Below are 13660 nucleotides of genomic sequence, written 5' to 3'. Positions count from 1 at the left end.
GTACAAATTCGGAAACTAGAAGTCTCTAGTGTGCACCCAAATTTCAACCTCAATGTTTTCTCGGTGCTGATAACTGCTAATGACAATGTATGAGAAGTCCTGTTCTTCAACTATAATCTGCCTAAAAGAATTTCTAGTAGCATACAGAATATGGTTAATCTAACAATTTGATTACAATTCTAGATGTACAATCTGCATCTAAAATGTGCAGATGAGATTCCTTAGTTGATAATTCCGTAATATTAGTAAAATGAACAGTTCTCTTTTGAACTCTGTCCATGCCATTGAAGTGATGAATAAAATGTGATGGATTGCCTTTCTCTGTCGAACTGTGTAAGATTGAAATGGAGCACCCATCCTCCCTCTCTCAATAAATATGTATATTGTGAAGTGTGCTTTCTCTATACTATCTCTGCCAATTTGATAATAAATCTCCACTTCTTGATAAGAGGCTGAGTGCTATACCTTGAGGTTACTTTGAATATGGGGAGCTTTTCTGGATAGTTCTGATTGACAATTTTATTCTGCATAAACTGAACTATCTTGATTTTGGGGATTAGGTGTGGGCCACCTACTTCGAACACTCAAATTACACCAATGCCAATGTTTGGGTTCACTTTATCCCACACCTAACCTGGGATAAAATGAATTGGGAGAGGGCTGGGATAATTAATTATGGATAAGGAATTTTGACCCCCAACTCCCAAAGGATTCAGCTTCAAGCATACACTTCAATGTTTCTTGCTTTTAGTGGTTACTTGTAAAGTTGTAAATGGAAATTAGCACATACCTCTGCACATGAAGAGACGAAGCTGTAACCTTCCCACTTGTAATTGTAAATTAGCACATACTGCTTTTATGTTTGTCAGCATTTGGTAGTGTTGGGTTAGGGGTTTAATGGCCTTATTTATTTTTAGGAGCAACCGTGGAAGTTAAATGTTGGCGTGTTTTCCTATTCTTGTTACTGCCTTTGCTTTCTACTGATCCTATTGCAGTTTGCTGAGGTTGCACACTTGCACCAGTCCGGTTTAATGGTGAATTTGGTCAACAAAACTGGCATATTCAAATACTCCTAACTGTGGTTTTGTATTCTCGCTTGCTGTACATAATTTTGTTGTACCTCAGTCCATCCACAGACCTGATAGAATTTGCAGGGTCCTCCAATACGAGTCTTGGACGTATTCATGCAGATTCAGATATTCAGAAATTTCCTGGAGTTCAGATTGTGGGTTCAAATTATGGTGCCATATATCTTGGTGGATGATCATTTTTCATGTACTAAAACGGAACATATTCTGTATTTGAATGCACAAATGATGAGAAATTTCTCATTTGTGAGCATGAAACATTGTCTTGTTTACATTCCAAGTTCTTACTACATTAATCTCATTATACCTGGTGATGTTACCTGGGCATAATTTCCTATGAAAACAGTTTAGGAAAACAACCCATTTTGCATAATTCTATATTGAATCTGCCGGTTTCTCATTATGGATTTTTTTTACAACTCGACACCACTTTGTCTGTGGTGTGTACATTTATAGGTAATGGAGTTTTGCTGTGTGGAAAGGAAAAGGGAAAGATACAATATCCCCTCAAATATGACTGATTTTATTTGTAATTTATAATCAAGTTGTTAAGTTATAATTAATGAATATAAATGGTTGACACTCTATCATATTAGTTTGTCACTTTATTGGTAAGTTACGCTGATTTATTTTTTTAAAGTCTTTTATCAACTAAAATTGCAAGGTAGAGTTTATTTAGTGCACACTCTTGATTAATGATTATATGTTTCGCATCACTAAAAAATGATTAATGATTATATGTTTCTCATCACTAAAAAAAATTGCCATGCATCATGAATAGAAAAAAATTCATCAAATTTACCATAAATATTGATCTACTAATACAAGATAAGTTTATAAATTTTGTTTTTATAGTAGGGAACATCCGTAGAGTTTGAATCTTGACCAATAAAGAAGTGTGCTCGATGCACCTACAGTTGTAGGGTTTGAATCTTAATCAATCGGTGCATTTGTAAATGTAGTGTTTGAATCCTACTAAGAACTAATCATTGTAACTGTAGTGCTTGAATTCTACTAATAATCAAATTTAAGATTTAAATTTCTTGACCAATCCATCATACTAAGAATTAATCACCTGTAACTGTAGGGTGAATTCTATTAAGAATCAACTTTAGAATTTAAATTTTACTCATAAGTTTGGATCCTACTAAAAATTAATCACCTGTAAGTCTGTAAGTGTAGTGTTTGAATTTTATTAAGAATCAACTTTAGACTTTAAATTTTACTCATTAGTTTGGAGTTGAAACATGTAGAACTTGAGAGAATAATGTGTATTCGTATATATCTTAATAATGTAGAACTGTACAAACTACCACTACTTATACAAAATAGAGGAAACCCTAATGGGCTTATCTATAAACGGGCTTTAGGGTTTAACACTCCCCCTCAAGCTGGAGAGTATAGATCATATGCTCCAAGCTTGTTACAAATATGCCCAACTCTAGGAGTCCTAAGAGACTTTGTTAAGATATCAGCCAACTGATCTGCAGAGTTGACAAAGCTAGTCTTGATACTCCCAGACACAATTTTCTCCCTGATAAAGTGGCAGTCAACTTCAATATGTTTGGTCCTCTCATGAAAGATAGGATTTGAGGCAATATGAAGAGCTGCTTGGTTGTCACATATTAATGTCATTTGAGCTACTTGACCACACTGTAACTCTTGAAGTAAATGCTTCAGCCATATCAACTCACACGTGACAAGAGCCATAGCACGGTATTCAGCTTCAGCACTGGATCTAGCAACAACATCTTGTTTCTTACTCTTCCAAGATATAAGATTACCACCAATGAGTACACAGTAACCTGAGGTAGATCGTCTGTCAAAAGGACAACCAGCCCAATCTGCATCAGAATATCTCACAACTTGAGCATGTCCTCTATCTTCATAGAGTAAACCTTGCCCTGGGCTCTTTTGATGTACCTCAGAACCCGAACAGCAGCATCCCAATGAGTATCACAAGGACTTTCAAGGAACTGGCTTAATACACTGACTGCAAAGGAAGGACTTTCAAGGAACTGGCTTAATACACTGACTGCAAAGGAAATATTTTCAAGGAACTGGCTTAATACACTGACTGCAAAGGAAATATATGGTCGAGTCTGGCTTAATACACTGACTGCAAAGGAAATATATGGTCGAGTAATTGTGAGATAATTCAATTTCCCGATTAGTCTCCTGTATCTCTCTCGGTTAGGCAATGACTCCCCCTGTCCTGGTAGAAGTTTAACATTTGGATCCATTGGATTATCCACAGGTCTACAATCCAACAAACCAGTTTCTTCTAGAATATCCAAAGCATACTTCCTTTGAGAGATAACTATACCACTGTGAGACTGAGCTACTTCAATACCAAGAAAATATTTCAGCTTGCCCAAATCCTTAGTCTGGAATCGACTGAAGAGATACTCTTTCAGCTTGGATATGCCTTCTTGATCACTTCCTGTAATAACAATGTCATCTACATACACAACAAGATATATGCATTTCCCACTAGAATGGCGATAGAACACAGAATGATCAACTTCACTTCGAACCATACCAAACTCACACACCACTGAGCTAAATCTCCCAAACCAAGCTCGTGGAGACTGCTTTAAACCATACAAAGAGCGGCGAATCTTACAAACCAAGCCAGAAGACTCCCCCTGAGCAACAAACCCAGGTGGTTGCTCCATATAAACTTCCTCTTTAAGATCGCCATGGAGGAAAGCATTCTTGATATCCAACTGGTGTAGGTCCCAATGATTAATGGCAGCCAGAGACAACAACAAGCGGACTGATGCAATCTTAGCTACAGGAGAAAAAGTATCAGTATAATCCAAACCAAAGATCTGGGTGTAGCCTTTAGCCACCAGCTTTGCTTTAAGGCGATCAATCTTACCATCAGGGCCCACCTTCACAGTATAAATCCATCGACATCCAACAACAGTCTTACCATCAGGGAGAGGTACCAACTCCCAAGTGCCACTGGATTGAAGAGCCTCCATTTCTGTCAACACGGCTTGGCTCCAACCTGGATCTGAGAGAGCCTCACTAGTAGTCTTGGGTATAGGCACAGAAGACAGATGAGACAGGAAGGCATAGTATGGGGAAGACACACGATGATAGCTCAAGAAGGTATATATGGGATGGGGATTACGAGTAGAACGTGTACCTCTACGAAGATCAGTAGGTGCCTCAGTGGGATTAGTGACAGATTCCAGTGGAATTGGTAGAACCGCAGCAGGAGGATCAGATTGTCTGGGTGAGTCAACAGGAGTCTCAGCAGGTGTAGTGCGAGGACGGCGATGATAAACCTGAAGTGGGGGGTTAGGAGCAGCTGGAGGATCAGGTGGAGGACCAAGGTAAGGAATATGAAGGACTTCTCGACCGGTGTCTTTTGGAGAAGGCTGGAAGAAAGGGGATGACTCAATGAAAGTGACATCAGCAGACACAAAGTGCTTTTTGAGTGACGGAGAATAACACCTATAACCCTTTTGTAGCCTGGAATAGCCCAAAAACACACACTTAACGGCTTTAGGATCCATCTTTGATCGCCCTGGTGTCTTGTTATGGACAAAACAAACACACCCAAAAACCCGAGGAGGAAGAGGGAAAAGATTAACAGAAGGATATACAATAGAGTATGGGGTAAGGTTGTTTAAAACAGAGGATGGCATGCGATTGATCAAATAACATGCAGTAAGGATAGCATCAGCCCAAAAATGAGAGGGAACATGATAATGCAATATCATAGTTCGAGCAATTTCTACCAGATGCCTATTTTTTATCTCAGCAACCCCGTTTTGCTGAGGTGTGTAAGCACAGGACTTTTGGTGTAACATGCCCCGAGATTGCATAAAGGTTTGGAAAGGAGCAGATAAATACTCTTTGGCATTGTCACTACGTAAAACACGGATGGGAGTACCAAATTGGGTTTGTATTTCATTGCAGAAATTCTGAAAGATTTTAAACAACTCAGAACGATTTCTCATTAGAAAAACCCAAGTACAACGTGAATAATCATCAATAAAGATTACAAAATAATGGAAACCTAAGGTAGAATTGACTCGATAAGGACCCCAAATATCTGTATGCACTAAATCAAAGAGGGACACAGCCCGATTATTGACTCTTCTTGGAAAAGACTTACGTGATTGCTTTCCAAGATGACACGACTCGCAATCTAAAGACTCAACAGAGATACCCGTAACCATCCGTTGAAGTTTGGATGGGCTAGGATGACCAAGACGACTATGGATAAACAAAGGTGGATCTGTGGATGCACTGGAAGCAACACCCCCTCGCATGTAGTAAAGACCCTGTGACTCAAGCCCTGTGCCAATCACCTTCCCCGTACTGCGATCCTGCACAATAACCGAATCATCACAAAAGGTTATAGAGCAGTTATGGGTACGAGTGATTTTACTCACAGAAATAAGGTTGAAAGGACTATTGGGCACATATAACACAGACTCTAAAGGGAAAGAGGGAATGGGTGAAGCCTGGCCAACACCAACAGCTGGAGTTTGGTGACCATTTGCTAAAGTAATCATGGGTAAAGTTTTAGAATGAGAAACATTAGACATAAGCGAGACATTACTAGAAATATGATCTGAGGCACCTGAATCCAGTATCCAAGTATTAGGAGTACTGGAATGAGAGAGACAAACGAGAGAGGAGGTACCAGTATTGGAGGAAGATGTGGTAGTGGCTTCTCGGGAGGCTTTAAATCGGAGGTACTCTTCATAGTCATTTGGGGCAGAACTACTGTGAGCCTGAGTCTCTGAACCAGTGGTCTGCACCATATTGACAGAACGTGAGGGCTTGCCATGCAGCTTCCAGCAGCGATCCTTGGTGTGCCCCACCTTGTAATAGTACTCGCATCTACGGACACCACGACGACCACCATTGTTACTGGTATGTCCAGACAGCTCCTTCTCTGCTGTTCGAGAGACTAAAACAGAAGAATCTCCAATGGGCTCAACAGGAGGAGTAGATGCAACTCGGAGTAGTCTAGCAGCAGTCTCATTCAATGTGGGTACAGTAGGGCTAGCCAAAATCTGATCACGAACATGTGCAAGGCCAGGACTAAGGCCAGCCAGAGCAAACACCATAAAGAACTTGTCATACTGCTTAATGTGCTCATCAGCATCCGTCTTATGTGACATGAGATTATGGAACTCCTGTTGTATAGCTTCAATCTGGCCTAAGTATTCAGACATATTCGAATCAGCAGTTCCACGATGATTAAGGACATTTGCGAATTTCGTGACTAGTGAATAGAGACCCTGAACATCGTTGGTGTATAAACTCTTCACTTTATTCCACACCTCATAACATGTCTCATAAGTCTTATAAATGTTATGGAGCTTAGAGTCAATTGACTGCCATAACATGTTTGTTAATAAGGCATCGACCTTCTCCCACTCATCCTTCTTTTCTTTAACATCTACACCCTTCATATCTAAATGTTCCTTCTTTTCTTTAACATCTACACCCTTCATATCTAAATGTGCAGACACTCCTTGAACATCTACACCCTTCATATCTAAATGTGCAGACACTCCTTGCACATCTACACCCTTCATATCTAAATGTGCAGACACTCCTTGCTCCTTGAACCACAATTTAACGGATGCAGCCCACGATGCATAGTTCTCACCCCCAACTAACTTATCAACCGTAATAATAGGGTAGGAAGTAAAGGAATGTGTAGATGATGCCATAATAGGTAAAACAAACAAGGGAGTACACTGTTTTGAAGTACTGGTCAGTTCGCCGGAAAATTTGACGGCGGACGGCGGCGGTGACCGGCGACTGCAGCGGAAACGACCGGTACTGGCAGGTTCGTCTCTTCAAGGCGAGTCCGATGGTGGCGATGGCGACTCGATCGGACACTGGAGGAAGGAGATCTGGCCAAAAAACCCTTGACCTTCCCGGCGGCGGCGGTGGCGCGTGGCGGCGGATGGCGACCGGACTGCAGCCCTTGGCTCGCGACGAGGTTTCAAGATGGCCTGTGGTGTTAGTTTGGACGAAAAACCACAGGGCAATCGTGGGAACAAAGGCAGTCGCACGACAGAGCTCCGGTGGCAGTAGTGGGAAAAGGGAATAGGGTTTTAGGGTTTAGGCTCTGATACCATGTAGAACTTGAGAGAATAATGTGTATTCGTATATATCTCAATAATGTAAAACTGTACAGACTACCATTACTTATACAAAATAGAGGAAACCCTAATGGGCTTATCTATAATCAGGCTTTAGGGTTTAACAAAACATAAATATATAGTGAAAATTTGGAAGGCCATGATAAGGTGGTTAACTGCAGCCCAAGTACAAAATCTAGGGTCGTCGAGACAAGCCCAAGACCACAATTCTAAGAAAGAATTTTAGATCGTTTTCCCAACACACAATACAAGGGCCAATAAAAATCTTTCGTGCAGTGCCATTCGCAAATCGCAAGAGCCAAGGGCTTCTCAGATCTGATCAATTACACAGTTTTCTGCAGATCGGACGTATACGAATTCGCTAAAAAGCTCTGAAAAGATGGCTTATACAGACTTCAGCGGCGATGAGACGGCACCCTTCTTTGGCTTCCTGGGCGCTGCTGCTGCCCTCGTCTTCTCCTGTACATAATCTCTCCTTCACTCGCACGGATCTATAATTCGATTTTTACATACAGTATCGACCAATTGTGTTTTTAATTTTTATGAATTTCAGCTTTTCCTCTTTCAATTTTGTGTGTGCAGGTATGGGAGCTGCCTATGGGACCGCAAAGAGTGGGGTAGGTGTGGCGTCGATGGGTGTGATGAGGCCGGAGCTCGTCATGAAGTCGATTGTCCCAGTGGTTATGGCTGGTGTTTTGGGTATTTACGGCCTGATTATTGCCGTGATCATAAGTACCGGTATTAACCCTAAGACCAAATCCTACTACCTCTTTGATGGCTACGCTCACCTTTCCTCTGGTCTTGCTTGTGGCCTCGCTGGCCTTTCTGCTGGCATGGCCATTGGAATTGTTGGTGATGCAGGTGTAAGGTAATTCTTATCTGCGTTCACTTATTTTTTGTCGTTTTGGTTGTGAATTGATTTGCTATATTTATTGAATTCGATCCCTACTTTCTGTTCTCCGAAACTAACAGTACTGGTGTTTTCTGATCTGATGATGAGATGTATTAAGCAGTTAAGCTTTATTTGTTTGAGGCCATGCTACAAAATTATTAAGTTTCTAGTTAAGAATTTTTTTTTTCTGAATATTATTTAGGTTTATTCTGATATTATTTTAGAGTTGGAATATGGTCGTATATACATGTACAAAAGCCCTTTTGTTTGGTTGGAAATAAGGAATTAGAGGAGAAAAGAATTGTAATTTGGTGGGAAAAGAATAAGGTGTTAAGCGAAGGAGTGGTATAAAGACTAAAATGTCCTTGTATAATAATTATACTAATAATAATAATAATAATTAAGGGTAAAAAGTCTTTTTCTTCCTTTTTCCCTTCTGACTTATAATTCGGCATTTTAACTGGAGCTGCAGAATCACTCTGGTAGTAGACAGTATGCATTACTCTGTATGGTGTGCATTTGAAAATGTTTCAGCTTGAATAGGCTTTTAGAGACCGTGCCAATTTTTGTGGATTTTGCTCTAGTGGGTAGGACTGCAAATGAACATTGCCAGTTCATGCTTTTCAAGCATAATTTTACTGTTGTTGTTTCAAGTGTAACAAATAACCGACTATTTGACATTTGATTCATAAGCTTGCAAAGCCTGTTTTGGTGATATCTATGTCAATGTTTGCAATATATTATGTGTTACTTCTCTAGCCACGTGTCTAAGTTTTCATGTCCGTGTATACCCTGCCCACTTCCTGATTATGCTCATGTATTTTGTCATTGGAAAATATGATATTCTGAAAACAATCTAAACGAAGTCTATATGTTTTAGAAAATGCATTTGAATTCCCATACTGTGATTGTTGTGCAGCTCAAAGCTTCTAAATAGCTGCTATCTGGGCCTTCTGTCCTGGTTATTATGATGCATCACTTATCATTAATCTGTTGCTTCACTTTTAACTGTTATATGCTCCATTATTGCCTTTGGTGAACATTACTTGGTTCTTACAGTCATGTTTCTTCTTCTTCCCACAGAGCAAACGCACAACAGCCCAAGCTATTTGTAGGGATGATTCTCATCCTCATTTTTGCCGAAGCTCTGGCTCTCTATGGACTTATTGTTGGAATCATCCTCTCTTCTCGCGCTGGCCAATCTAGAGCAGAGTAGAGGAAGAGCAGAGCACATTTGTCTCTACGCAAATTTATGTTGTTTATTTGATTGTGGAATTTTTTCTTCTCTTTCACCAAAGATTACTTATGGGGTTGGCTGGCTAATAGATTTGCTAATTTATGTGTTGATGTTCTGTTGTAGATTAGATCTCCCCTCGGCCCTCAATAAAACTGTCATCAGTTATCATAAAAAACCATAAGGGAATTGTGTAATAATTGTTTGTGTTGTGTTGTCAAATTTGTTTTTGTTGAGTCTCAAAGTTAGATTATCTCGATTTACCTTCTCATGGGTCTGAAGATTGTTTTATGGAACTTAACTCCAAACGTTATTAATGATCAATCGAATCGAATAATGAACCGAATTGAACTTTTAAAACAGAATCGAAACTGAACTAAAGTATAATGTTAAATTGAAAAAAATTTAAATTGACCTCAACACCTGGTAATATGCGATGCAGAAGAGAATTGTTGGGCCTTGGGCCCAAATTACCGCGTCGTTACCGAAAAAATATGGGCCCAAAAAATGAAAAATAAAATAAAATAAAATCTATGCCCGAAAATGGCACCCTTTTGAAGTCTCAACATCCCAAAAAATCTCTACTGTCTGGTTTCGAATTGTGAGCTCGCATCAAAATGGATGCTTTAAACTTGGGAATCTGCAGTCCGAGGCTTGCGCCACCGCCTAACGCTAGAAGACTCCACCGCTTCTCCGCCGTGAGCGGCGGAGCTAGCAGCGCCCCCACCACCTTCTCCGCCAGCAAATGGGCCGATCGCCTATTCGCAGACTTCCAATTCCTCCCTTCCTCTTCTACTCCCGACCCTCCAGACTACAAAAACACCACCGCTACTCTCACTCCCCCGCTTGACATTCCGGAGCGCAATGTCTCCTTGCCCATAGACTTCTACAGAGTGCTCGGCGCCGAACCTCACTTCCTCGGAGACGGTATAAGAAGAGCCTACGAGGCACGCATTTCCAAGCCGCCGCAATATGGATATAGCCACGAAGCTCTGATTAGCCGACGCCAGATTCTTCAAGCTGCTTGTGAAACCCTCGCGGACCCTAGCTCACGCCGAGATTACAACCAAGGCCTTGCAAATCATGAGTTCGATACCATTCTCACTCAAGTTCCATGGGATAAGGTACATTTCTATAATTCTATCTCTTTCAACTTAATTCACTAATTTTTTATTCCTTATTCAATTGTGATGTGTATATACTTATTCTTATTATTTTTATCTTGTTTAATGTTGTATTTTCTTTTTTAAATGCATACAAATCTATTTGAGTGTATTGTGGGTGCGCTTTCCAGGTTCCAGGAGCATTATGCGTGTTGCAAGAATCAGGGGATACTGAACTGGTTCTTCAGATTGGAGAAAGTTTGCTGAAAGAGCGTCTTTCTAAGACATTCAAGCAAGATGTAGTCTTAACAATGGCTCTTGCTTACGTTGACTTATCTAGGGATGTTATGGCACTTTCTCCACCAGATTTTGTTAAAGGATGTAATTTTCTCGAAAGGGCATTGAAGTTACTACAGGTACTGATTTTTCTTTTTTATTTTTTCCTCCTTTAATCATTTTCATTTCAGGGTGATTATGAATAAATAACAAGCAATTTGTGTGGGAAATTATTATGGATTAACTTTTAGCTTTTAATCAAGTCTAGAGCACTTAGCTCTTCAATCTTCATGTACATTTTTAAATCTACCTGGGTAGAGCAAAGGACTGCTCCTAGATATTTGTAGGTTTCTTCAGTGTCTGTTCATTCTTATTATGTTTTGGTGCATATGCAATCTTGAAATTATCAGTCAGTTATAATATGCAGGAAGGTGCAAGTAGCCTTGCATCAGATCTACAGGCACAAATTGATGAGACGCTGGAAGAGATCAATCCACGTTGTGTCCTAGAGCTTCTTGCTTTACCACTTGGTGATGATTATCAGACAAGAAGGGCAGAAGGACTTCAAGGAGTGCGTAATATCTTGTGGGCTGTTGGAGGAGGAGGTGCAAGTGCCATTTCTGGGGGTTTTACACGAGAAGATTTTATGAATGAAGCTTTCTATCATATGACAGCTGCAGAGCAGGTGATTAGTTTCAGTCTCCTATCAAGATTGAATTCCTATTTTCTTTTTCACTTTTTTTTTTGTTGATTGCATTTTATTCTTTGTTTTTTATGTATTGACTCTTCATTCTTTGTAAAAAGGTTGATCTCTTTGTTGCCACTCCAAGTAATATACCTGCTGAAAGTTTTGAAGTCTATGGGGTTGCACTTGCACTTGTTGCTCAAGCTTTTGTTGGGAAAAAACCTCATCTCATCCGAGATGCTGATAACCTATTTCAACAACTTCAGCAAACTAGAGTAACTCTTGGGAGTTCTGTATCGGTCTATACCGTCAGAGAAAATCGTGAAATTGACTTTGCATTAGAGAGGGGCCTTTGCTCACTTCTTGTGGGAGAAGTTGATGAATGTCGCTCATGGTTGGGCTTAGACAATGAGAATTCACCATATAGAGATCCATCCATTGTAACCTTTGTTGTAGAACACTCCAGAGATGACAACGAAAATGATCTGCTTCCTGGACTTTGCAAGTTGTTGGAGACGTGGTTGATGGAAGTGGTATTCCCCAGGTTTAGGGAGACACAATCCATAACATTTAAGCTTGGAGACTATTATGATGACCCAATGGTCTTGAGATATTTAGAGAGGCTAGAGGGAGTTGGTGGTTCACCTTTGGCTGCTGCTGCAGCTATTGCAAGAATTGGGGCTGAAGCTACTGCAGTGCTTGATAGTGTGAAGGCTAGTGCAATTCAGGCATTGCAGAAGGTTATTCCCCTTGGTGATGGGGAAGCTAGTGTTAGACGGCAGGGGAACAGTTTCTATACAGCTACAGAAAGTTACGAGCTGAGTCATGGTGACGAGACTTTTCCAGAAAACATGGTTGGTTTTGCCGAGAGATCACCTTCTGATGATCAGGAGCAAGAAATGATTACTGAAAAAATAAAAGATGCTGTTATTAAGATTACAACTGCAGGTGTGGCTGTTGGGTTGCTGACATTAATTGGGTTAAAGTTTTTACCGTATAGAGCTAACTCTTCCACTCTACGTAAAGATGATGGATTACCTGTTACTGCTGATGCTGTCAGCATAGGTATGATATAGTTATCTGCTTTCACTTTCCACTTTCTGTTACTAATCCTGTATCAAGGGAATTATCTCCATTCCTTTGTTTTGCATTACTATTACTCTATCTTTAGGTTAATAAGAGCACGTTCTGAGTGCAGTCTATTTTATCTGTATATCTGAAATTTGTTTCTTCCTCTGATCTTCAGGCCCCTCAAAAGTTGAAGTATCTGAGGAAGTTCCTAGAATGGAAGCCAGGTTTGCTGAAAGCCTCGTTCGCAAGTGGCAGAACATTAAATCTCAGGCTCTGGGACCTGACCATCGTCTTGAAAAGCTGTCAGAGGTGAGAAAAACTTTGGATATTATTTGAGATTGCTGGTGCATGGTGTTCTGTATTATTGGGCGGAGGCCTGAAGGGCCAAGTCCAGCATCAAATGGCTAGGGGGTTGTTGGGCGGAAGCTTGAAGAGCCAAGTCTAGCACCCTGCCTCGAAAATGTGGCGGTATAAAGAAATAAAGTTGTGCCTTCGCTATTGGCTATAGCTTTTGGCATAGTGGTAAGCCACTAAGTGCTTAATCCTAACTAGTGGTATCAGAGCGGTCATGGGTTCGAGTCCACTAGGCTGGCGGTTCTTTGGGGGAGGGGGGTGGGAATTGTTGGGCGGAGTCCCTAACTTTACTTTTGGCATAATGGTATCGTACGATGGCAGATCTTGGATGGTCAGATGCTAAAAGTTTGGACAGACCGAGCCGCAGAAATCGCACAGCATGGTTGGTTTTGGGACTATACTCTGCAGAACCTCACCATTGACAGTGTTACTGTCTCAGTTGATGGCCGGCGTGCCATTGTGGAAGCAACTCTTGAAGAATCTGCTCAGCTGACTGATGCAGCTCATCCTGAACACGATGACTCATACAGCACAACATACACAACAAGATATGAGCTTTCCTGTGGAAAATCTGGATGGAGAATTGTAGAAGGAGCTGTCCTCAAGTCATAATATGGGTGCATATGTTCATCAATGTATATTCTATCCTATTTATGAACTCCATTGTGCCACATATATTCCAAAGCATGGCTTAATAATTTCCTTTTTGTCAAGTAGAGGTTCTTTAGGAAAAACCATATGAAATCTTTTCCATTAATAGTGTTTTTTTGCATATTGAATCTAGTATGAGTTGATTTTCTGACCTTAC

The 13660-nt window shown here is 40.5% G+C and overlaps 2 protein-coding genes across 2 annotated transcripts; both read left to right on the top strand.

Moving 5' to 3' along the window:
- The first annotated feature begins 7488 nt into the window (after nt 1-7488).
- On the top strand, nt 7489-9607 carry LOC116020431 (V-type proton ATPase 16 kDa proteolipid subunit-like). Its single transcript, XM_031260907.1, has 3 exons — nt 7489-7698; nt 7820-8105; nt 9213-9607. The coding sequence occupies exons 1-3, from the start codon at nt 7617-7619 to the stop codon at nt 9343-9345; spliced, it is 501 nt and encodes a 166-aa protein (XP_031116767.1). The 5' UTR covers nt 7489-7616; the 3' UTR covers nt 9346-9607.
- Nucleotides 9608-9931: 324 nt separating this feature from the next.
- On the top strand, nt 9932-13631 carry LOC116020420 (protein ACCUMULATION AND REPLICATION OF CHLOROPLASTS 6, chloroplastic). The gene is made up of 6 exons (XM_031260900.1): nt 9932-10487; nt 10658-10882; nt 11170-11427; nt 11547-12492; nt 12674-12807; nt 13174-13631. Exons 1-6 carry the CDS (start codon nt 9981-9983, stop codon nt 13462-13464), a joined length of 2361 nt encoding a protein of 786 aa, XP_031116760.1. The 5' UTR covers nt 9932-9980; the 3' UTR covers nt 13465-13631.
- The last annotated feature ends 29 nt before the right edge of the window (nt 13632-13660 follow it).

This window comes from Ipomoea triloba, chromosome 1, assembly GCF_003576645.1.
Source record: "Ipomoea triloba cultivar NCNSP0323 chromosome 1, ASM357664v1".
Classification (NCBI taxonomy): Eukaryota; Viridiplantae; Streptophyta; class Magnoliopsida; order Solanales; family Convolvulaceae; genus Ipomoea; species Ipomoea triloba.
The sequence above is the reverse complement of the archived record's forward strand: the minus strand, read 5'-3'. Positions and strand labels throughout refer to the sequence as shown.